General features: G+C 43.5%; 1 protein-coding gene across 1 annotated transcript in view; it reads right to left on the bottom strand.

The window, feature by feature from the left end:
- Nucleotides 1–323: 323 nt before the first annotated feature.
- LOC128877658 (E3 ubiquitin-protein ligase MYLIP) overlaps nucleotides 324–26,739 on the bottom strand; it is a 91,469-nt gene continuing 65,053 nt past the window's right edge. The window contains exons 2-7 of the mRNA XM_054125168.1: nucleotides 16,024–16,220; nucleotides 5,781–6,021; nucleotides 5,310–5,479; nucleotides 4,342–4,558; nucleotides 3,821–4,021; nucleotides 324–3,593 (exon numbers count right to left, since the gene is read on the bottom strand). Coding sequence (XP_053981143.1) covers nucleotides 3,267–3,593; nucleotides 3,821–4,021; nucleotides 4,342–4,558; nucleotides 5,310–5,479; nucleotides 5,781–6,021; nucleotides 16,024–16,220 — 1,353 coding nt within the window. The 3' untranslated portion in view covers nucleotides 324–3,266. The remainder of the gene's footprint in view (nucleotides 3,594–3,820; nucleotides 4,022–4,341; nucleotides 4,559–5,309; nucleotides 5,480–5,780; nucleotides 6,022–16,023; nucleotides 16,221–26,739) is intronic.

Raw genomic sequence — 26,739 nt, 5'->3', positions numbered from 1 at the left:
TTGATCAGATCTTTGCTGTCGTTAAACTGACAAACAGAATTGCGAAAGATTGATTTAAGTCTGTACTTGGAAGAAAGTGCACCGACTCGACTGTTTATTACGTTTAAACGATCTGTAAAAAGTTTGACAAAAATAATCGTTAAGAAAGGTCATAACAAGTATTTTGTATAAACAGTATCATTAAAATGGTTGTGGGATATTTATAGATGCTTTCGCGCCATTTGTACATTCATTTCCCGGGAATGATATTTACCTTGACTTTTTTTTAAATTAAAGGTTTATCACGCTAAGGAATAGGTGTACAGCCAATTCAAACAACGATCAATCTTTCATGGTATTTAATCAACAGGTTGGGACATTGTACCTTTATAATGCTAAAAATTATTTTGTATAGATTGTGTCATTTTCATATGTATATACCACTATTCAAGTGGAATTCTGATATAATACTAAAAAATAATTGGAAATACTTTAAAAATACTCTTTGCAAATAATAATTCTTAGAAATTCATTCTCTCCGATATCTTTCGTCTCTACCATACAGATCTAACGGCTACAATGACTTCAAATTTCTTCGTGTACGTTTTTATACAGACGGTCAACCGTGAAAATTGTTATTTTTATTATAACAGCGTTATTGTTGCTGTTGTTATTATTAACTTTACATATAACGAATAAACGCATAGCGATGGTACAAATGTTTGTAATCCGCAAGATCGCAGACCATTAAAATTTACGGAACACTGCTTTTGGAACAGAGATGACAGAATTTAACAGTCCATCGATAAATACCAGTTAAAAAAGAATTTCGAGGAAAATTCTTGTTTTTCACAACGCGGAAGTAGCCTGACGTGAATTGCACCAACGATAATTTCATCATTATTACGAATAATATCATAACGTTCGATTTAACACTGTTGTACATACTTGTCACTGCATTTACGACTACGGAATCACTGAAATCGATATTTGATTCGTAGAAGCAGCGTAATCACGATTTTCTTAACCGATAGGATATAAAAATACTAAAGGAAACTAAAAAGATGTAGAGTAATAGATGTAAAGCGCTGAACGTGTCAGGAAAAAAAAGATCACGCTAAACTGACTTTAACGAGACTCGACGGTAATAATTGTCATTAAACGTAGTAGCACGTAAAAACGCTATTATCCTTTTTCTTATAAATAATTATAAACTAGGTCTGCTTTGCATTGATGAATGACTACAACGATTTCCTTGTTTTCTCATTCTCCCTTTCCACACGCATGCACGTTCATAAAATGCTACATACACAGGTGTTTGAACTAACTTGACGCTCACTTTCGGCGATGGTAACGATAAAAGCGTTCTCGACGATCGAGGAATTGAAAGAAGGATGATACGTCACGCGAGGAACAAAATAAATAATACGCAAAAGTTTCCACGTTTCATTGAACGCTCAAAATCCGTGCATCCTCTTCTTTTGATTAGAAAACCAGGTCTTCTCTCATCCTATCTTTCAAACGAAATATCGCTAACTCGTAACACGGTAAATTATCTTTTTATACGCAACAATCAACGTATGTTTCTTTTATTATGACTTACTTACAAGATGGCATACGCGCTGAGCTGGTTAAATCAGATTTGACATTTGGTGAACTCATGACTTTTTACTCGCTCGACCCCACCGCGGGTTATCTCGTTTCTTATGTACATATAAACAGATATTACTGTAACAAGGATTCCTTCTCGTATAGGACGTTTCAAAGAAAAAAGAATTAATACGTAACGCGTTAATTAACCATCGCGATCGTTAACTATCCTAGCGAATTGAGAGTTTCCTATTATCAAGCAATTACCTAAACATCTCAACGACGATAAACGAAAACAACTCGCGATAAACGAACGATTTACAATGTAGAAGACAGATCGTTCAAGTTCAAGATTTGCGTACGCATTAAATGAAACGTCCTTTACGAGGAATGCCGTCATAGCAGCCGTTTTGTAAACGATACTGCATATGCGTAATGAATAACGCATATTATATTAAAAAATATGAGGGGTCACCGGTTTTGATAAAACTCTTCACCCGAGTGCCCCGAGACCGTTGTTTAAATGAAAATTGATACATAAGAGAAGAAGAAGTAGATTGAAAAAAAAAAGCGTACAACCTATCTAAGAGGAACAAAAATAACGAAAGAAGTATTACAAACAACAATTCAATAAAAATAGAACTTATTGGTCCGATTGTCGATAAGAATAAAAAGTCTGTACATGACGCATCGAATTTTGCATTGATTTAAATTATATACTACTCTTTCTCTTCTTGTCGAAATAACGGCAGCACTGCACGTCGGAGATCATATGCTGCTAATAGCACATTTCGGTCGCTCGATTAAGATAGTGATCGTTGTCATTACAATTAAGAAGTAACATTATTAGAAATATCGTAGACCTAGATTTAAAGGATCGTATAACGAACTACTGTTTGTTTCCTCAAGAAGAAACTTCATACCTTTTTGAAAATGACTTTTGGACGCGATTAAATTAACAATTGATCTTCTACGCGAATGACGACGGTCTAGCCCTTCGTGCCCACTGTATCGATACGCGACAGCTTCAGAAAATTTATGCTTTTATTATGACATCGTGTCCTTTACTTTTATGGATTATTTGTTAGAGTTGGTACACTACCTGCAATCGTGCGCAGTGTGAAACATATAAGAAATAATATTTGCTGAGTTTAGGCACGAAGGGGTTCGTAAACGATACGAAATGACTCTTTCATGGGTTAACAAAAAAAAGAAGAAGAAGGAGAACTAGAAATTGACATGAAAATATAAAAATAAAATTCACAGCGTCTCGGAAGTAGCGCTTGGGACACCTCGAATATTTGAGTATTTCAATCTTGTTTAGCATAAACTTAAAGAAAATGCTTTATAGTCGTGAACCACACTATGTAAATACTACGAATATACAGATACTTGACCAGTTTATCGAATATTCAAATAGTATTTAAATAGTCAAATATTCATATAATATTTGAACAGTTAAATATTCGTGTAAGATTTGGATGAACAAATATTGATACAATATTCAAAAAGTATTCGATCAGTTTAACGTTCAAATAATATTGGAATACAGAAATATTCGAGTAGTCTCATCTCTACTCGAGAGGAGTGACCCGACGATCGTTCCTACACTCGAGATCTCAATGCATCTTCTCCATTCGACAAGTAAAGATTCTGTAAAACCTTTGAAACACGCTGAACCTTCGCATGCGACGATCTCAAATGTCGCTAACGTTTACTGGAGCCTCGGTCCTCAAAGTCCTCTTCGGAATCTCGTCGGTGGACGTCTCGCCAAAGACGGGTCCGATGGTCTCCGAGACCGACTTGGAATTGTGCTTATCGATGTGCGTCAGCTCGATAGGCAGATATATTGTTCGACAATGGTCTATGTCCGCTCTACAAAGTGGACAACGCTCGCAGCGTCTGGCGCAATCCAAGCAGGCCACGGCATGTCCACACGGAAACAACGCTGTGTCCAGGCTGCGATCCATGCAAATGCGACAGAGCATGGCGTCCAATAATCTTGCCAGGCATTCCCGAGATTCCTGCAAACGTACCAAACAATTACTTGCCTTGCACGCTGCTGTCTGCTTTTGATGTCACGCAACAGCCAACAACGTCTACGAGGCATTCTATCAAAGTGTCACCAAACGTGATAAGTCCTTTTTTTTTATCGTCAGCAAAAAAATTAAACGAACGAAAACTTGTACGGCGGTGTGATATGGAGTCAGTGACATATTGAAAGAATTCGCTAGCGACTTGTCGGAAATACCTTGCACTTCGGATCCACGCAATCCCCAGCGCAGCCATGCGTCTCCAAGATTTCCTTCTCCTCTGGTAATCTGACGGTCGCCGCCTCGCAGTACAAAGCGCGTCGCGCATTGTCGTACACCTCCCTGCACGTTCTGCGAATGTCGAACACATATTTCTTCCCCAGCGTCGAATCCTCGTTAAAAATCGAGATTATGGTACCCTGAGGATCAAGAACAATTCAGATAATTCATCGTCTCGTTGTTTCTCCCGGGAGAGCAACATCGTTATGATTAGAGTTCGGCAATCGATTCTGCAATTTTTGTGTCGCCTATATGTATATATAAATTGTATCCAATAAAAAAAAGTTCGAACTATTATTCGAAAGTATCTCTAATAACCAAGTATTTAATTATTATCGAACAAGTAACGCCTTCAGCGACGTTCATCTTATACTCGTCGTTCAGAATCTACATCCAGATAAGAACGGTGCCCATCTCTGATCTCAACCCCGGTCACGACGTGCCATAATCGAGTAGATACCTTCAGATCCCGGATAAATTGAGCGGTGACCGCGCTCCTGACCGTCTCGCAACTATAAAATGCGTGCTTCTCGGTGATCGCTCGGTAAAGTCCGCTGGCTGATTGACTCGAATCCAATTTAAAGTTCAACGAAGTTTCCTCGCCGTCCAGAGACAGGTACACCAAATGAAACATTCGACGCTGAGACGTCGCGCTTTGTATCGCTGTGTACGGTATGCTGCAAAAAGCGACAAAGCATATAAATAACATTAATTTTCTTACATACCAGCTAGAAGTTCGTTTAATTACATCCTACTGAAGGATGACTTCAAAAGGGGTTTCGATTGATACGAGAGATCATTCGATCGTTAGAGGGAACACCCTGTATTTTACCGGCGCTGTCGGTGCGATGAACGTTTCAATAAAGCGTAAAATTGAAGAAATTTCTCTGCGACAACGGTATATCCCGTTTGAAAATCTCTACCGAGGCGCGAACGTCCAGAGACTACTTTAAATGAAATATTATTCGCTTATCGCCTTCTGTTTCATAAGGAGACAGTATAAGGTTCCCCGGGGAATTGAAGATTTGCAAGACTCGAGCCTCGATAAATTGTGTCTCTCCGCTATGGATCGATAGTTGGTAAATTCCTGACGCTTTTCGTCTTTCTTCGGGGTGAAGATTCATACTGATATTAATCTCTAATCGATAAGTAACTGTTCTCAACACGATGGCAAGTGTAGGTGATCGTCTAGACAGTGTACTTTCAAGTATAATGGTTCCCTCAGGGGCTGTAGCTATGTTCGATTGTAGTTACAGTACGGGCTTAGCAATCCCGGGGTACTCGAGCTATAGGAGGACCAGTGGCCTGACAGTGGTGGATCAGTAAGACTTACAAAGAAAACTCGTTCGCTATTTATCTTCTATTCGTTACACAAAATTTTAGTCTACATAAGAATTACGCCCATCTCCAAGCATCCCTCATACGTACTTTTGCGTTTCCTCGTCCTGGGTGTGATAAACCGTGATCCCGTGAGGCCCGACTCCTATCACGGATACTCCGTTGTATCCGAATTTACTGTGGAACATTTCCTGACCGAATGTGTCCAAATTGGATATTTCTTTCAGCAGCCAATACTCGGCGGTCGAAGTTTTCATGCCCTATACAGAAGATGAACAGTTATTGCACCGTTGCGAAGCTTATTTTAAAACTGTCGAGAGAAAGATGGGAAATTTTTAGTTCTTTTTTGCTCTTCCCTTTCCAATTTCTCACGATAAATATTTTTCTCAATTTCAAACGTCACTCAAACAGTAGCGCGCAACACGTTGCGAGATCATACACAATTTTTAACAAATTCTCGTTACGTTTCTAAATACAGTTCCAAGTTTGTATCACTAAAAATTTCATCTTTTCTCTCGGAGATTCTTCATTCGTCCACGAAGGAATGAACCAGCAACGTACCTTAATTTCCTTGTGTTGCTGGACTATCCGGTGCAGAAAGTCTGGAGGTTTCGGCTCGTACGGTTCCGTCGGCTGTATCTGACAGCACTGGGAATAAAGGGCGTGGGGTGGCGACATGACATCGTAATCGCCGCCATCGGCTTGAGCTATTAAGGCGACCAGACGCGCCACGGATCCCCAGTCCGAAACCTTCAGTCTACCCTCGACCAGCTCCAAACGAGAGTGCAGGTAGAATTGATGCCTGTGACCGAGAAAAAAATCATTACAGATCGCGTCTACGCTTAACGTAACTTCGCACTTTAGTTTCGTATCTAAATTAAATTTCGTTCTACTAGGTTTAATTAAATCTTTAATTACACCGCCTTTGGTGAATTTATGGACACACCTACAGACACGCACCACTGGCTCCGAACGTCGAATAACGCCCAGCGTCACGGGTAATACCCTTTTTTGAAAATAATTTACGGGTCCAGCCAGTACGCGACGGTGGAAACAAATTTATTGTCGGTAGTTTTATCCACGAAGGGGTAATAACGTCGACCAACCCTCGTCGGGGCAGCAACACGCGAGCAAACGATGCGCGAAATACGGCTAGCCTGCTTTACGGATCCGCTTGTACGATCGCTTCACGTTGGACCGTCGCATTAATGGAAAATGCAACAGGGGGTCTCGATGGGATAATTCATGGTGTGCCAAAATAGCTCGAAACCCGCGGGAGAAATTAATTTCTATGGATACCGAATCGAGGTCGATCCTTCGAGATACCGGCAGATCGCCGCGGTTTGCGGCCATTTCGTCGTTCGAATTTAATTGGTCGAACGAGATTCGACCGGAGTTCGGTGCCGGTGAACGTGCGGCTGGACTCGGCTGACGCGTCTGTCCATGACAGGTTAATTCTACCGCCGCGGATGTTCCTCAATACTATCGTACAGTATTATACGTAAAAATAATGTAAAATTTATTGCATTTTTCACGAGCAAAAATTTCTACTCGGATTCTCGTTTCTTGGATTTCTCGTATCGGGTACTTCGTACTTCGCAAGTATCGATTCATCTGCTCGGTGTACTCTGTGCAAGGTGTCAAATTTTTTCTATAGATGCAAATCAAATAGGTTAATCTAGGTTGAACGTTCGGGAAACTATTAGATCGGTTGCGGTTTTGCGGCTACCCTAGTTGCTCGAATTTCACTGGTCGATCGAGATCAACAGAGTTTCGATAAGCTTCCAGAAATTCGAGTCGCGTCGATGACGAAAACAAACTTCTACGCAAACATTCGTCGCGATTGCCTGTAATTCTCGCGCGAAAATAAACGGGGCACATCATCGATCCTGAACGTCCAGAAGCAGCGTGCTTTTTTGGGAAGGACAGTCTTTTTCCAATTTACTCTGAACTTATCATTTTTGAAAGACTCGAGATGGGTTCGTTTTTAGATCAATATTATGAATAAAAGCTGCAAATTGACGACATCTTTTTCTCACCCACGTCGACACTCCAGACTCGACCGTCTCAAATGAAGTCTCGCGAACGTTCCGAGGAACGTCACGTTGTCTTCGCATTTCTCGACAAATTAAACGACTTCTCCCTGTCTCGTAAACTTTTCCACGGCTACGACGGGAAAATAAAAACGTTATTTACCGCGGCAGTCGTTTCCAACAGTCTCGAAGACAGGCTTCCGGGACCGGAATGAGAGGTAGGGCGCGATTTTGCCGAAGACATCGTACTAGTCGTGCAGAACTTTTCGCTGCTCGCAAAGTTCGATGTGTGATCTATAGTCGACGAAGCAGAGGAAGAAGAGAAGCAACTGCGCGAACCCGGCGACATTTGTCATCGCTGGGACGATATTGGTTCCGCTGGAACTTGCACAACAGCGGACACCCAATGTCTGAAACTCCGATTCTCGTCTTGGTGAACGACTACTTAACGCTGTTAACTCTCTACAATCGATATTCAATATTCTCGAAATCGCCTACGGCGAAGATTGGTTTCCTTCCTTTAGTTTAACCCTGAAATTTCGTTTCTTTTATTCAGATAGGAAGTGGCAAAAATATCCATAGTATCGGTCAAGGGTCAACTGTAGGACTCACGATCCAATCTCGTCTTTGATTTTCATTTTCTACGTAAAGATCAACGCCGACTTCGCGGTGATTCATACGAATTAATCATGTTATTCGTTCAGGGTGAGGATTTCTTCGTCTACGACGTGGTTTATACGCATCATGGAACCCTAGCATAATTCTGTTTTATTTACCACCGATCGATTCGCAGCCGTCAGACGCCCCCGCAAATAACTCGACTCGGTCTTCCGAAGTTTCGTTTGCCTTTACATCGCGCGTTCATCTCGCGTACGGCGAGCTTCCATCGGCGGAAACTTGGTTCTTAAACTTCTAGTTAATAAAGTAACCGCACAGCTCAGCGAAGTTGAGCATCCCGGTTCTGTCGGACGGCTTCTGTCTTGCAGCCGTTTGACGGCTGACCGCAATTTTCGCCGCGACTTACCGACGATTTACTCGCGTTTCGTCTTCGCCATCCCCAGTTTCGCAATACTGCGCGATTGTGTTTTCTAATACGAAAATTACTCAAATAATCGACCTTCTAGCGAATATTCCCCCTAACACGGACACGTTTGAACTTCGATGCAGTCCATAATTGAGCGTTATAGTTCTCCACGTTAAACTTTCAATTCAGCCACGAGCTAACAAAATTCGCTTTGTCTCGAAAACGGGGATATCGACGAAGTCGCAGCCAACGACAGAATTCGCGCGTCAGTAATTCAAGCGGATGAGATCGTTTTATCCGGACTGTGGTAATTTCCCAGCGTACGTTCCTAGCTCGAATGGCTCGTGTTTGGGACGGCAATGAATTACCTATCCGCCCGCGAGCTAAATCGGTTTCTTGGTCACGCTGGCCGCCCAATATCCGTCCTCCTCGGGGTACGTTGGAAAGTATAAATCAACCTTTGCAACGACAATAAACGCTCGTGTCATCGACACGCTCCGACAGACGTTCCGATTTCAAGGCGTATAAATATTCAGAAGATCGTTACGTGATTATTTAGGCATTTACCGCGATCAATGAATTTTTGATGAGAGTGAAATTAGCCTCGTTTCAGTCTGCTGTGTAGTGCTATTTCCGTGGATCTCTCTCATTTTTCGATCGTATCTTTGGACATTAATGCTTCAAAAAAATTACCAATTAGAGAAACTCTGTAAATTACGATTACAACTCACGCCTAAGAGGTTTCGAAACTTCGACACTTCCAGTTTATTCATGCGAATTACAACGCGATCGAACGGTGCTCCGGCAGCAACGTTGGAGGCGTGGTAACTAATGTCAGCGTTTCAATTTAATCTCGCTACGGCCGTAAAATCGATTGTTACCATAAAACTCGATTTACTCAACGGAATTCAATTCAGGAACTCCGATTGTATCTCCGTTCCCGACCGATACCGTAGTTACGTGCTAGTTTCGTTTCGCCGCAGACCTCGCGGGGAACTTCTCATCGCGAAACTCTGCCATCTCGTGTTGTCTTTGACCGATCTTGGTGTACAAACGTTAGAACGCTTCAATTATTCGCCACCCCTCCCCCGACCGACGTCGTTCTCGCCGTTTTGCACGAATCTCGGTACGATAACTGTGCGGCGAGAAGCAATCTGTAGAAACTCGCTCGAACCAGGTGCAGCTATCTCGGAGTAAAGCTCTTTCTGTAAAAACACTACGCGTTTTCTAATTAGTATGTTATTTTAAGTAGACCATCTTCAGACAGGTCGGTTTAGAGGAAAACATACGCGTCATTTGTTATTTAAAGAAATGAATTCTTCTACGTCCAAAAATAATTTGAAAATCCACGAAGTTCCAGTGCGCAGCAACCGAACAAACTTTCGTTTCGCAGTTTCCGTGATTTCATTTAACAAATACTTTCGTCAACTCGAAATGGGAGAGTCCCTCCGAGGGTAGGACGCGAGCTAACCTGCAGTTCCTCGACGATGCAACGAGCGAGGGTAATCAAAGTAACGTTCCGCTTTGCAACGATAACGTCAGACGCAGAGTTTTCGGGCGCGCAAAGTCGACTCCCGCTGAATATGCAGTTTCCGCCGAGTCAATTGCGTTTTTTCCCCCTTCCCGTTCCTCTCGTGAAAAGTCTGCGGCGGAATTTTTGCGAAAGTTTTGCACGCGATGTAAAGGGGTGAAAGGCAGACGGGAGTAATCCTTCGGTGGAACGAGGTTCGAGGTGAGTGGCTCGTAATACCACTGGATTACAAAGCGAGATTCACTGCGAAAGTCGAGGTAAACGAAATCTCGAGAACGCAGTTCCATCCTACCTAGAATTTCACACAGGTACGACCACCGTTCGTGCGTTTCTTCCCCCTCGTTTTCGTTCTTCCACGTTTGCGAACGGCACCGTCGAATCCCGGCTCGGTCAACAATTGAGCCGTTTGTTATGAAAATGCTTCGAGTTCATTTTTCGTTCTTTTAAAGGGTGGTTTCTGCGAGCAATGTTTAAAAGAGACAACATTTTCTGAAAGCTAGCCGGCGAACAAATAAATAAATTATGAAATGCTCAGTTTCCGCGCCTCGGTCCCACTCTTTTCATTTTTAGAGCTGTACAATTACAGCGTATGAAAAAAGCACCGTAATTATTTGAAAGTAACAATCGAATCGTTATTCACGATTGAACAGCCAATCTCGTATTACATATTATAACAAACGGACTTTTATTCCCTTCGTAATGAGCGGTCCAATTTGAAACGGGAAGAGTATTTAATTTCACAAAATTTTGGTTTCTCGGAAATGGCGTCCTATTGTAAAACCACGCCTGGCGCAACGTTAATTAGCAAGTTTCGTTCTCCAACGTTTCGAACGTCGCGGACTAGCCGTTAGAGCGATATCACATTGACGGGAATTTCCCGTGAATTTAATCCCTTCGAATTTAATCAGGTCTTTGCAGAGGGTGCCCGAAGCTCCAGATTAGTCGTTTATACGCGACGTGCCGGTGGGCGGAGAACTGGAGCGATATTAATTGGTGAAAGATTTCGCGGGTATCCGGAATTTCGCGAAAACAGGAATTCACCTTCGACCGCTTTGCTCGTCTAGGTCGTTGCACTCGAATCTAAACGCGCGATCGATCTAAGTCCCCCGTCTATATATAGTTTCCCTAGATCAATGAGCGACGTTCGCGAACGAACGAACCAAAGCAACAGATGCAGCTGCGTTCCACCCAATAACTCTCAGATTCCACTTCGAACACGACACCGACACACTGATTGGACCCACGAGCTAATTATCCTCGCCAGTTTCGCGTCCGCTATCTCTCGAGGAAGCTTCACGCTTTTTTACCTGGTCGGAACATTGGTTCTCCTTGCAATTTTCTTAGTCGACGTTTTCTTACAAGCGATCCTCTTCGAACAATTATTCCCGTTTTCGTGTAGCTTCTTAGTTGCATCGAAAGAAAAGAAAATACAGTGGGTATTCCCGCAAGAGTAATAAATATCGACAGAACGAATGTTTGGATAGAACCAAGTAAAGAGGTGTAATGTTTGAGACGGCTTTCATCAAAGCCGGAAGCGTAGAAAAGTTTCTACAGCGAGCGAGTAAACCGGACGACCATTAAATCTCCGGACACCGGCTCTCGAGTACAGCAAACAGCTTCCAGGTATTTAAAAATTGTTTAGAAAGTTCCGGGGAAAGTTGACTTAGCGAGGGGTAGTTTAATAACAGGAACTTCCCTCGAGGAGGTTACCAGAAAGCGCATAGAAAACTTTAATGGCACCACGATCGTTCTCGGCGTGGAACTCCGCTCCATATCAGATCAAGATTCCGCGAGTTTTACTCCGATGGCTTTTAAAGATCGTACATTATCGAAATGAGTCGGCCTGGAATCGAAATATATCAGCCAATCATATTTAATCCAATCCAATAATATTTCTCGTACAGTTCCATTATTCTACCTATGAAATTCAATCGATATTAGTTTCACTCGAAGACAATTTTGTACAACTTTCAAAATAACTAAGGGAAGGCGACATATCGAATACCCGTGGCAGCAAACATGATTAACCTTTTATTACTTAAGTAATCTACTTACTAGTTAAGTAAGGTCTCACCGTGCTCCAATAAGTTCGCGGAGTGTAAAATGGCGGATGTTGTAGGCTCCGAGATAACGATTTTCACAGGAGCGCTGCTCCTTTCGCCAAAGTTTTCCAAGAGTTACGCGACCTCAAAACGGCGCAATCAAGTATTAATCGGAATACATTTCCATAACTCTGCGTCCTTTGGATATTCAACGATGCTCGAAATTTGAGGAAACGATCCAAAGTAACGGAAAGTTTTAACGCTGCGCGCAATTTCCATGTGAGATACACAGAGCACCGTTTACGACGGTTTTGCGAATGCGATTTCGGTGTTTTGCGAAATTTCGCAAACAAACGGAACCGATAAATTTATGCCCGCGTGGGGGGTTGAGTACCCAGTGTTCCCAGCTAGTGACCACCGTTGCTCGAAACGTAACTTACCGCCGAACTAAAGTTTGGCGGTCGAGCTTTTACTTGCTTTCCAGGGACACCCATTTTCCATTTTGCTCGCGTGCTTGCAATTAGCGTCCCAAAATTTAAAGTGCTATTTAAACGAAACCAACTTGAACGAATTATTTACGAGTAGCAAAAAGTGACTTAGCGTCCCTTGAATTTTCTCATCCACGAATTTCGTTTTATCTTTTAAAAAAGACTACAAATAAGATAGTGGGGAAGGTAGGCATAATAAAAGTCCATCCCGTTTCTTTTTAATCTGGGTAGTTGCACGATAGTCGTAAATTAGAAAACGGGACGAAAATGGTCCAACGAGCTCTCAATCACAGTAAATTATGCACTTAGATTCGCGTCGCGAGACGCTAGGGGGCACAGCTTTCTCGAACTTGCCCGACCGACTTTCGAGTGGGCATCCATTCGAATGCGAGCCTGAAAATCGCGAGTTTATGCCGACTGCCCCTGGTCTCGACGAGTATCCTCGAATCCTTTGGATTCCAAAGTTACGTTCTCTTAAAGGTTAAGCGAGAGACGGTCCTCGAAATTCAAGCAGAAAACTTTTAGACCCTCGCCAGAGCTCGCGAGATCTCTTTTCCTTGCTATTCGAAAATACTGGCCTCGGGGACCTCGCAGAGAGATTGGTAATTGTAGAGAGAGATATAAAATTTGGTATCACGTCGATCCTGCAACGACGAATTTCCCGTGTCGTAGGAATAATGGAATCTCACCTGTACGGGAATATAGCGATGCCACTTAGACTCCATAATTATTCACGCCACTGTAGAAAGTCATTAGGTCTATGTTGGAATTATATAGTTCGTTTCTACCGTGAAGTCGCGTACTACGTCAGGGAAACGATTAGCGTACCTAGCGCTCGTTAAGTCGGTCCTGGGGGGTCGGATGATTCGCAAACGAGTGACTCGAAATTATGTCGGGCATCGCTAATGAAACCATCGTCGCGTGCGTCTATCTCTCTGAGCCATTGTCTCTTTTTCACCTCGTCTACTGCCGTAGCAAAATTTTTATCGTACATTTTATTGTCATATCCTGGACAAAGAGATACGTATTTTAATTCTGCAAGAGAAATACTTCATATTTTTAACCAAATTGATACACCGTATAAGAGAAGATATTTATTTATCGCACCGACACAGGGTTAGAAAAAGGTTGTGGGGCGCGTTAAAGCGAGACGAGATTTACGCGACGAAACAAACGTATTGTTTCGCATCGGTGATATTCAATATCACGGAACGCGACGTGATCGCGCAAACACGTGGAAACTCAGTGTATCTCGCGACAATACCATTGTAATAACCACTGATTTATATTCCCTCCAGGGGGGCAAACGGTCGCCAAATCTGAATTCCCGTTCTGCACCGGCCATTTCCGTGACTACGCGCTTTGTTCTATGGTTCCGGAATTCGGTCATTCCCCGGCACGGTTGTATGGGCTTTATACCAGATTCCCTTTTTCTCCGCTGCGTAGCATTTTGTTCGTTGCATCCACGATGCAAATTTTTCTCTTAGGAAGTACGTCGTTCTTGTATAAATCAATATCACGCCCCGACGATGGCGATGTTCGTTTAGTCTTAAAAAATTCTAATTTTATTAAATTCCAGCCATTATGACCAGAGAAATTCATCCCGCCGTGCGATGCGAAAATTCCAGGAACGTGGTACGAGGAAGCTTATACCTTCCGTATAAATTAACATTTTTTAATGAAAATGGACAGAAATGTAGTTTAAAGTATGCGCTTTTGATATACGCAGCTCGCAATTTGTATCAGGCATTCGGTGTAGTCAGAAAAAATTTTCAAATACTACCATCCTCGTCGGTGATATTCATTTTTAATTACATCAGACCTTTTTAGCATCCCGAACACATCGATACTCGAGCGTTCTCGACTCTATCGATAACCACCGAATCACTGCGGGCCAGAATTTCATTTCCCAGTTTTCGACGCCCCTAAGGCCAGCCAATTTCGAAAATATTGGTTATTAATCGAGCCAGCCCGACACAATCTATGCGAGAATTGTTCTCGCATAATAGAATTCATCCATAAAGCATGGCATTGCACAAAGGCTAACCTACATATATTTCCAGCTGACGACATAAAGCAACCAGGGACCGAATGATCAATTTTACCTTAATGAAATTCTAACGTCACCGTCCGAATACTTGGAGCACGATGAATAGTCGAGTGTGCTGATATCACTGAAAAATATTAATCGTTTCTCTCCCTCTTAATTCCCGCTTTTGGTCTCACTTTTAACGAGCCATTCTCTTTAATCTCGTCGACGGATTCCCGCTGCTCCTCCGCGCGCGAAAGAGCTGGAGCGTTCATCGGACGACGGGTTAAAATATTCATGCCACGATCGTAAGTTAATTCGTTCCCCTGGCGTCTGACGCGGACGTTTATACGCCCCTGACGAGGTATTAACGGGGAAATATTCAAACGACGTTAATACAGTCCACGCGTTTATTCGCGCAGCGGCACGTCGGACCTATTAAGTAGCGATGCGCACGAAACGAGATGAATCTCGATCTCGTCTCGATCTCGTTTCGATTTCGAGATACCATTTTGGTCACCATTGTAAATTAGAAGTAGGGAGATCGACGTTTTGGTCAACCTTCTGTTGATTTCTGACCACTGTTACGAGGGCAGGAGGGGAATCCGCTAGTTTAAATATCGGAACACGTGTTGCTGTGCGCGGGTGTCACCATCGAAACGAACAAATACCGCGTCAGCTGGCGCAATTACCGTCGAGGAATTAATTCGCGCGTCGAACGCATTACTCCTCGCGCGTTTACCTTCGCGAAGAGCGATTCGGAGCGTCCGCGATTTAATCGGAAATACGTTCCAATCCGTTGAAATAGGTTACATAAAACCCATCCGTGTCGTGCTCGAAAATATTCGTTATTAATTCCATCGAGACCGACTGCCACGCATTTTCACCTTACCCGAATTTCACGTTCGCCTTTCGTCGCTGGAATCTCGCGATGATTATTATTATTATTCGAACGAAATACTTTATTTATTTCTTCCTATCCATTTCGGATGTTTCTAGGACATAGTGCGCATTTGCATACAGGACACTCTGTAGCAACTGTACATAGTAAAGTGTGGAACGGTGAAAGTGGCAACATACGAAAAAATTCATGGAAAATGAGGTCTCGTATTTTCGAGACAATATCTTTGGAAAATACGTGAGATACATAACATTACGCTTCTGATTCGAGTTCGTGGCACTTATTACGAGGCACACCCTGTATACCCAGCGGTGATATTACGCGATGCAATCAGGAGGTCCGTACCCCGATCGTGGCATGCAATTTTGTACGTGCTCGCTCGTCGATCCTGGGGGGGAAAGCTCTTTCATGGAACTATCGATCGATCAATCGCGTGCTAGGCGAATCGAGCTGATTCTCAGAGCTTCGTTCCAGAGGACAGAAGGGATTCGTTCTACGAAAACGATTTTCAATTCGACTAAGCTCGAGCTATCGGCACCTTCGATCCGGCTTCGAAATATATGATAAATACCAGAGCAGTGTTAATTTCCAGAAACAATAGAATATTCCTGATAAATGAAAAGTCAATTTCATCTAGATGTAACTTACTGTTTTCCAACTTGTGTCATGTTAATTCAATGTATTATCTCGTTCCCAAAATTCTGACCAGGGACCAAGAAACTAACATTTTAGAACAAGAAGGATTCTTTTTCTTACCTGGTGGCTTCCTGCAGCAACAGGTGAGGCGGTACCCAAAATTTAACCCTCAACGCGAACCTCAGCGGCGCTACACCGCCTCCGGTTTGCCTCTCTATGGGATTTCTCAGGTTCAACCAAAGCTCTTCGCCCTTTGCATTCTGATACTTCAGCCCGAAGTAGTCGCACTCCTTGCTGACCCCGAGACAATCGCACACCTGCAAAAAGAACAGATATCTCAATTATAAGGGGCGTAGCTTACATTTTAGGATAAATTTCTATTTTAATCAATCATTTCTCGTTGCAATTATTTTTTCTCTTACTTCGTCACGTTACACTCTGAACGAACTGTCGCGTTAACAGTACAGAAACTCGTTCCCTCTAATTTCTCGAATAGTCAACTATTTGAGTAGATCAAGTATACGTTCGAATAGAATTCGTGTAATATTCTCTGAATATTTTTCCCAGAACAGGTCAAGAATAGTCAGGAACAGAGAAATATTCTGGCCCCAAGCTCTCCAACAAGCACGCGCGAGAGTTATGTGTACTTTTTGCCGGAACCAATGTCTCTGGCGGAATTAACCGTTTATCTGGAACATTTGGACCGATTAATACGCGCGGAAACCGCGGTCTGATTCGTGGGAGTGCAGCTACGCGGTCGAGCAAAGCGCGTAATAAATTGCTGGCAATAATTTAGAAAGTTAGCCCGCTATCCCTACTAGGCTCCATAGTTTCTAACCAACCACGCGCACGACGAACCCCACACGTGTGCAGCCAATGTGCAGCTACGTGTTCTTTGTCCTCGTCGGTGCATCTACCGTCTCTTAACTAATGTGTTCGCATTCGAAAAAAACATCACCGCGCGATTAACCTTCCAAAGGTCCGAAATAGCGATAACACGTGTTTCGCGTAAATAACAGATACCACACCGGTTTCGATCCAAACAATTTAGTTCAATTTTTTTTTAAACCAAACCTACGAGTTTGGGGACGAGTGTGCCCGGTCGACCAAGGTGTCATCCTATGGAATTATAGAAACATATAGCTGCACGTGGAATTTTTTAGAGCGCTGTTGGATCTGGATCCAAGGCATGGAAACCGCTCTCAGAGGGTGCGGTGGGTACGATGGCAGCGAACAAAGCGAAAGAGGCAGGTATTTTTAGGTGAATAGCTCAGCTAGAAAACAGAACGAACTCGTTGACGAAGCGTTGGAGACGGCAGGGCTCAGCCTTGGTCCCATTGACATTAACGTACGTTCTCGAGCTTTCGACGCAGCTCGCGCTGCAGTACTTTCCTCCCTCTTTTTCCCATCGTCGTGCACAGGGTGTCTCAGGAATCGCAGCACGACGGTACGAAAAATTGTAGTTGGACCGGTCGTCAACTGGGAAATATTCCAGTAAAATCGAAGATCCACCGCTGAATAATCTATACGACTAAAACTGTACGATAAGCGTATTGAATTACTCCTTTTCGTTAACAGGCTATGTAACATATATACCTGGATTTCATTCTACATTTTCAATTTGGCTTTGCATGGAGAATGATCCCCTTTCTCGATTACTGGAACAACCTGTGCGAGGTATACGCAAGCTCCGAGTGCTATCCTGCGAGATACGAGCCGAGCTTTTCTCCGTAGATGCAGTTTGTCGCGCGAATCCAATGCTCCGCTCTCTATGCTTTGCCAGAGATGCATGCACACGCGTGCACCCCGGCTTTCCATGAATATTCAACCGACGGCGGCGGACGGTTTTGAAAAATCGCCGACACAACGTCTTCTGCGGGTCCGAGTTCTTTTCACAGCATGGAAACTGTGAAAAGTAGAGGTGGAAAGAGATGAATGCACGAGAGAAGGACCACCCGAGTTTCCCGTCGCGCTGTCAGCCATCGCGCAACGCTGCGTTTATGCATTCACCTGGTTAAGGGGTTATATGCGGTTGGAAGGATTATGTAAAAGGGGTATGTACATTATGAGAGGAGGCTCAAGCGTGGATTTTTCGTGATTAAATTACTCATTTCTTTAAAACTCCATTTGTACCAGAAAACGTTGAGTTCCCGAGCCATAAGTGTCTATTAGGTGGTCTTTGAAGAAGTACCTCGAGCACTTAGTGTAAGAGAATTACAGGAAATTAATAGTTCAGTCACAAAAAAATTAATAGAAACAAGTCTATAAGAGAGAACGCCAGCTTATAAAGAAGAATCAATTCTTGAAGGAGATACGAGTCGTACTGGTCGGACGTATCGGTCAGGCCTGACCAAAGTTGACTCGATACATTCTACTTACTCGCTCCACCACGTCTTTTAGACTGATCCTTATTTCTGCACGAGTCCGTAATTGAATTGGTGATACTAGTTATTTTATTCTCGCTGAGTTATATAATTTTAACCATTTGCACAGCAAATAAAACAAAATAAATTTTGATCGCCCGCAAAGCAAATAGACTACGATAAATTAAATCTCTCCAGTATTTCTACACAATTTCCACCCACACAACCGGTTGTTCTAGCAAACATTTCAGATGGAGTTTACCTCGCCTCGTGGGAAACATTTTGTGTTCTACACCGCGGGTTGGTTTCTCTCTTTCATACGCAGCGAAAAAACTCGCTCAGATATTAAAATCATTTCATATTCCATTAACTCCTTCCATCTCCTTTCGTACGAAGCTCAAGCTCTTCCTTTATATCATCCGGCCTAAAAATGAAATGAACGTCGATGGTTTCCAGAAATTCGGCAACATTCAATCTGGTCTCCGTAAATAAATAAAATTAACCGCTGGCGCCGTTTCTGTTGCAGCGTCGTCGCCGTCGCGTTAGGACGAAACTCGTTATCCCCGTAATCATGAAATTACGTTTGTTTCTTCGCGAGGAAGTGCTTCGAAGTTTGCATTTTAAAATTTACAACCTCGTAAAATTCTATCGGATTATTGTGTGCGCGTCGGAACGCTTTGGATTCCGACGTTCCCTTTCTACCGAGACGCCAAGTTTGCCTATTATTGCCAGAGACTCGTTAACGACGTGAAGCGGTGGGATTTCGCAATTCCGGCGCGAAAACAATATGAATTTCAAGCGATTCTACTTTAGCTCCCGAAAGCCGAACTTTTGGCTGGCAACGGAGCCGAAGAAATTTAATGTTTCCGTACACTCGTAGAAGCAAACGAACAATTTCAATGTGGATCTTATCGTGGATCTCCCAGGGGAAGACAAAAACGATAGAAATGTGTTACAGGGCTCGTCTTAATTGTCTAAAGCATGAATGGAGTTTCCCATCGAAGAGTAGAATGGTATAATGCAGTATAAATATTAGGCAGTGTAATATTTGAGAATGCTTTTCTTCATTTCCCCTGTGCACCAAAATGGCGGGAAGGGATGAAACGCAATCTACGCACGGCCGTGCCAAAATATACAATATACGTGTATTTTACACGAGCACGACGCGCAGCAGAACGAAAACCCCGTTGGCTCGAAACGAAGCAATTTGCATTCGCGCCGGCAAAATTAATATCGCTGGCAGCTCGAATTAAATAAACCCGTTAATCCGACGCGGCGCCAACAACAAACGAACCTTGTATTGTTTTGTCGGCAAATTTCCTGGCTTCCCCTTTCGACAGATTACAGAGCACACGGCACAAACCCAAAAACGAGGCGATTTTTATCCCGACACGTGCGGACGAAACGTGGCGCGGTGGTCAAAGATACTTAAAAAGCTAACCGAATAGCTATCATTCCGAAAATATCAGTTTTTCTATTTTTTTTGGAGCTTTCAGAGATTCTCAATAATCGCATCGTTGCAATAATTGGTCGCTACCCGCTTCGGTTGTCACTCGAATTTCATTCAATCGGTTTCATTTAAAAAAAACTCGACGTTAAAGTCGTAACGAGATTTCGCCTAGCAGTTTACGAAACTAGATTTCGTAGTTCCTTCGGTCTGACCGTCGCCAACACCACCGGAAGTTACACCGCCGGGGATTCTCCGTTTCGCGCGTCGCGAGACGTGACCGAAATACTCGATATACCGTGGAGGAGAGAATGCAAGCGCGATTTTCTTATTTGCCTTCGTCTCTCGTGAAATTTCAATCGAGAGTCTTCCTGCCTCTGTTCACGGAACTCTACCACCCGTCAGCCAGCGATGATAATATTTCCTCGAAATCCGTGACGATGGAGGAATGTCGCAAATATAATCGTCAACCCCCTCTTCGAAAAATCTGGTTGAATCAACGCGTAGCAGAGATATTTTCATCTTTCAATTTGAAGAATGTTATCTTCGAGCATAGCAGTAACATATGACGGAGCTACTGTTTTTAAAGAAGATCCTGGTTGCTCGGAATGGCATAATCAGTGCTGTAGAATTATATAATATCACTGTAATATAATATCACTGTAACTCCATTCTCTATATTCCCATCGAATTTAGAAGGTTCCGAGGTTCGTTCGTCGCGGCAGGAAAATACCCAGGCCTTGTAAAAAAGAAGCTGCAGCGGGAAGTTAATGGACGGCCAATTCTTTTTGTTCGACTCGTTACGAGACGCGTAATCCAGAAACGGATTTCGAGCGACGAGAGACCGACGCAGCCGTGTATCACCCGGCGTCGTTTGCTCGAGAAGCATTGTAACAGCGCAGAGAAAAATAAGAAACAATGGGAGTTATTAGAGAGGCAGCCTTGCAACTGCCTTGCAGAGGTATTTCTAGAACACCGACGAGAATCCCAAGCCGTTCCCCGCTAGAACTGGATATCTGCGAATTCAGTTCGCGGCCCTAGGTGGTCGCGAAAAACGACAACGAGGCGAAAAGTTTGTTCCTCGCGAACGCCATTTTGTTTTGTTAGGCAAACGTACCAGCAGTTGACCATGTGCCAGTAGTTGATACTTACAGAAAAAAGAGAGAAAGAGGATGCCAATGGTCGTGTTCGTGGTAGAGAGGTTTCATTGGACCGCTATGGCATCTATGTCACTGCTTCGAAATAAGTATTGTACGTAGAGTACGAGCAATTTTTGTAGAAAAACAAGCAGGTATCGCTTTATATTTCCGCTGTAAATATTTTTTATGAACCACTTTGGTAGCTTTGTTCCAGATGAAGATAGCGGTCTCTAAATAATATTATCGACGAGCAGGGGCGCGCCTTGTTTGCCGTATCGCGAGTCACGGTGCAAATATTTAAAAAGTCGATCGTTATTGCAACGCGCAGGAGTGGCGTCGAAGAAACGCGATAGGAATTGCAAATATGGCGGGCCAGCGTGGTGCACTGGCCTCTCGGAAGGCCAACTTTGTTTACTACGCGATCTTGTAGGAGGAATCTTGCTCCTGGCTCTCAGGGACGTCGTTACCGACAAAGGCGCCTCGCGCTCATTTGTATTTACCTCTCATCCGAATAACGAATGGAAGGATAAACAACCTGTCCGATAAGAATTACAATCTGGATCGAATGGGACGACATTCTTTATAGGTTTGGGGTTAAATTCAGATCCAAGCAGCCAGTATGACGCGAAAAAAGAATGTGCAGAGTTTGCAAAGACAAGAATGCGTACGTCGAAGGTGTCTATCAACGCTCCTGTTCGCAATATTCGTCCCTGGCAAACCCTTTTCATCTCGATTTGAACGCACCGAAGCAAAGTAACGATGGCGAACCTTCGCCTGACCTTTCGCTGCGCTTCCTTTGCGGTTTTATGTTTCCATTTGTACGTCGTCGGTTGTCCTTTAACCTCGACGGCACCGAGAGTACGGGAAACAAAGACAAACGAGCAGATTTCAAATGGTGAACGACGCAAATCCGATTTTCCAACGGCTGGTCGCCGTCGACGAAGTTAACGATCGTTTCGCTTATTCGGTGGACGCGACGTTTAATAAACTTTTGTTCCCCTCTGGTCGAACGACATTCGACAGCTTTCCTATACGCACAAAGAGCCCAAAGACCGTGGAAAACACGGCGCTCGATCGCTGTGTAATAGTCGAACGAATTTCCTCCCGGAGACGTATTGCTCTTCCACCGCGTAATGGAGTACGAAGCGCACAAAGCTGTTCGACGGACTTGAATTTCGACGAATAAATCGTCCTATCTTTTCTGAAAGCGTCTCTTTGTCGCGTGTATCGACAAGTTGACGCACGAATCCGACTCGAAGGGCTGCGGGAAAATTTATACCGCGTTCGACCATGGGACTCCCGTTGGCCCGTTTGCGTACGCGACAGGTATTCATCGTTTCCTTCATTCTGACAATCGCAATCGGAGAAAAGAACCGTCGTTAAATTCTCTTACTCTGTACGTATACTGAATTTCAGACGTGTACATACAACGATATACGAATAAAAAAGAACTCACAAAGTTCGCCTCAATTTGCTAGTCTTAGGCGTACGTACCTCTTTTGATCAATTTCGCTGCAAACTGAAACATTTCGAGAGAGTTTACAGAACACACACACACACTCGACAGAAATGAGCGTATGCGATCGCACCGGATTTTTATAGTTTCTCTGCGAGCACGAGTCGGCGGAAACCTGCCAAATTTCGGTCGATAAATTGCCCGGGGCTGACTAAAGGTTACAATTTGTACTTATACCAGGCGTCTACACGCGTAACCTAATTGAGTACATGCTTCAAAACCTCCATAGTAGGAGTTACTCGAGTGAAATTCATCCGCCGTCGATTGGTAAACAGAGAACGTTGAGGAAACAGACTTAATTATGGATATTAAATTATGCCCCGGGTGGTATGTCGTTATTGCGTTTTTAAATTCACATCTTTCAGCGTCTACGTCAGATAATTATCTTATCCCACAACTAACAAGAAAACATGACACGTTCGAAGTATGTATTTACATAACTTGATTTCTTACATGTAGTTTTCACGATATATAAAATCGAACTAAGGAAGAGCGAGGGACCAAGTGCGTGGCGAACACGAAGATTCGAATCTCACCGCTACCGAAACGCATGTAAATCGTGCTAAACATTGAAAACATAAATCAACGACAAGTATATACGTCGACTGTTCGAATCAGTCAAGTGAATATTCTCATACAGAAAACTTGAACAAATAGACGGAGCCCTTGCCTGGAGCCTCGCAACAAGAATCGCAGCCGCCTCTTTGGTCCCTCGACGACTTCCCCACCATCCTCGTCTTTCTTGTTTCGTTCTTTCTCGTTTCTTCGCGAGTTTTTCTCGAGAGTACTGTCAAGCTCGCGATGGACGACGGCTTAATGACTGTCGCATAATCGAGGCTCTTCAGGAACGGTAACACGGTTCGTCGGGGCCCTGACCACTTCGGCACGTATCGCAACTTTTTCGACGCGACGATGTCTCGTGTCCGTCGCCTTCTCGTCCTATTTCACTTCTATTCTGCTTTCCACGACCAACCACCCACTTCTCAACCGGTCCACTCCTTGCAAAGGGCTCGAGAGGGTCGTTAGGGAAGCCGGCACAAGAACGTAAAAACTTTCCCCAGTCGCTGGGCTTTTTCCTCTTTCATCGGGGAACAAAACCACTCAAACCAAGCGACTTTCCACGCGACCGACCTGTCCTCTCTTTTGACTCATCTTTTTCAGCAAATTGCTCGCGAACTGCGATCTCGATACGCCTAGGATGACCCTGCCGTTTGCTACACGCGGAAACCCATTAACTCCATCGTGCCCAGGGTGTCGTTTCTCGATACGAATCAGTTTTCATTGCATTGTTATTGCGATACGTGTTTTCCATTCGAACATTGTCCTCGAAGTTCGGTACGCCGCTTGTAATCGTAGCATGATTCTCCGGCGCGATGATAAAACATCGGGGACCTTTTCGAGAACTGTTCTCGTGGAACATTTTAAATAATAAAAGTATCGTCATAAAATTGCAGATCTCACATCGTACCTAGAATATACACCCTCGTTCATACGGAATCATTAATATTCCTTTATCGACTCGTGAAATACACTCTGCATACGTTTTCTACGTTGTACGACGTACGAGTTTTTCCAAAGACCAACCCTCCGTTCCTTAGAACACTCGCAGATTCCTCACTTTTAAAATACTCGCTTAATTACGTCGTCGACGTCGCGATGTTTGCTGGAAAACTCAGTCGCTGATCTCGGGGGTCTCGCTACCCGGAAAAATGTCGGGAATTTCCAAACGGATTCGCCTCCCGGAAGTGTTTCTGCGACCGTTTGCACGCCACTTTGCATCCGGATCACGGAACACGAGAGAGAAAGAGATTTGTCGCGCGTTTTAAAACTAAAACGTTTCCATCCTCGACGGATTGTTTTCCTACCGGAACGGGAGAGAAATTCCGCTCTCGTCTGTCGTTGATAAATAAAATGTCAAAATCTGAGCGAACGATGCTGAAGGGAACCGGGAATTTTATTTTTTTACTTACTACAATAAAGCAAAACAATATCGATGGAAACGGGAAATATCATTTTTAGGGGACGAAAAATTGGCCCTATTGAAGGAATGTACGACTCAGGATCTACTTTCATGGCTCGAGATTCATTGGTAAACGCATTTTCGAAAAAGCTTCCTTCGACTCGTTGGAACGACTATGGAAATGTTTCGGAGACGAGCTAACGGACGAGGTTTTCGTTACTGTTATCGTTTACGGCGCTGTCTTTACGAGGCATCTCGTACGCGCGGAGCAAAGATTGGTGTTCATCTGGGTAAAAGGAGGTTCGATGGAACATTTTCCGCGGAGCATCTCATTTTTCAAGAACGAGCCGCGTTATCTCTTAAACTCGCTTCCGAACGCAGCTCGCTTCGATCTCTCGCGTGTTACTTTTTTTCTGGTCTTCGCATTACTTTTACCATATAAATTGGCAATTTCAATACGGTTAATTAACTCTAGAAGAACCACGCATTCAAGAATGTAACCAACCCAAATGAAACGTCTACGTTTCGATAAAACATGCTCTCTTTGGTATCTTGAAGTTTTTCTAACATTTCTTTTCTATTATTTCTTTCCAAGAGATAGGGGATTTTGGCAAACGGGTGTGCAATAAAAAAAGTCTCGTTGGCTGCACGTGTAACAAGCTACAGGGGAATTCTGTCGGGTGTTGTATGTACGGCGGATAAGGTATTTTCTCTTCTCGCGGAGTTTCCCAGTTCGATCCAACGGCATCTTCGTCGCAACAGATACGTGTTCCGATAACTCGAGAGGCACGTATGGGCGTGCACGGTTAGAAGATACTACGCAGGCGAGGTATGTGAAAAGGAGTCGGATAAATAAGTCGATGAAACTAGGAAAGACTCGAGAGAGAAAAGTCGAGGTGCGAGGGTCGTGGCGTACTGGTTTATGCGAAGAAACAGCTACTCGACCGGAAATATGATAGCACTCTCCTCCCTCTGCTTCGTTCTTCTGTGAGCTCGACGCTTCTTTTTGTTGCTTTACCAACGCGGAGTTCAATAACTATCGACTTTGCATTTAGTACGCCGATACAGTTTCTTTCTTGGCCGCGAGCACTGGCTGCCGCAACACGATTACTATTATTACTGGAAAGTTGGATTCTCCCGACAATTTGTTCTTTTCGTACTTAGTTTCTAAGATTGTACAGAGGGAGATCGACGGAACTTCGTCTTCTTCTATCTCCTTCCAGGTCGCGAGTAATGGCGAGCTAATGGCTGCGAACTTATATTATGATAAGATCAAGGAGTCAGGAGTCTGCAAAATTCGGCACGAAAGGATGAAACATAAAATCGAAATGACAACGATGGCAATGTAGGAAATACTACGTTAAAAATGACATGTGTGAATTGACTGTGTACGGTGGGCACGCATGCGAGACGAGTAGGGTATAATCATTGTGTTAGGTACCAGTTGTCTGCGTGTTACCGATGCTACAGTGCCATTAACAATTACGTCGATTGCACAACCGTCCGCCGTTTATGTAATATAGACTGTTATCAATTACTCGTTGCACGTAATCAGGGAGTGTTGCCGTCTTCTTTTAAAACAGACGACGGTATTCAACGGACAAATGAATGCGGCCAACTAAAATTTCAGACGCAACGAACGTAATAAACAATGCTTAACGTGGAGACTGACGAACATCGGTCTTTATTAAATAAAGTTTTTACCAGATACGAGGAATTAAGTTAAACACGGCGTCCCCGCAACTACAAGTTGGAAACGCGGCGGCACACAAATTGCTCGCGAAATTACAATCCCCCTACGAATACTTGCTTAGATATGCACATTTCGTTGCGTGAAATTCTGAATTTACTCTTTTCGTCGGTCCGTGACTCTCCGGTCTCGTTCTCTCGTCGCGAATTAAATATTAAACGTAACGAACCGCGACGTTTTAACGAGCCACTGTAAACGAGAACTGTATTTTTTTTTACAATTTTTTTGCACGCGTCAATTGCACCGAAACCTCCAATATTCGAAACGTCGAAGAGACACGACTATTCGTTTATGAATATTTTCCGTTGCAGACTGATCAAGCTTGGATAATTTAATAAAAATACTTTCACGTTAAAAGCGAGAGAAAGTACGTATGAACTCGGGTTCGAAACGTCAACATATTTTCGCGAACCCATTAGTCAAACCAACACGTGCAAAAATGTAAACAAACATGTTTTCGGTCGTTCCTCGTAATTTGATTGATTGCGTGATCGAATTTCACAGGAAAGTACATGTCAATTACCGAAACCACGCGCAGATGTTCGTGGTAAATAATGAAACAAGCATTTACTGGATACGAGCCGCTTAATTAGGACGACAAGCGTTTACGCGGCGTGGATCGGTTAATTAGACCCCTACGACATCTCTCAATATACATATG

This window comes from Hylaeus volcanicus, chromosome 5 (genome assembly GCF_026283585.1).
Source record: "Hylaeus volcanicus isolate JK05 chromosome 5, UHH_iyHylVolc1.0_haploid, whole genome shotgun sequence".
Taxonomy (NCBI): Eukaryota; Metazoa; Arthropoda; class Insecta; order Hymenoptera; family Colletidae; genus Hylaeus; species Hylaeus volcanicus.
The sequence above is the reverse complement of the archived record's forward strand: the minus strand, read 5'-3'. Positions and strand labels throughout refer to the sequence as shown.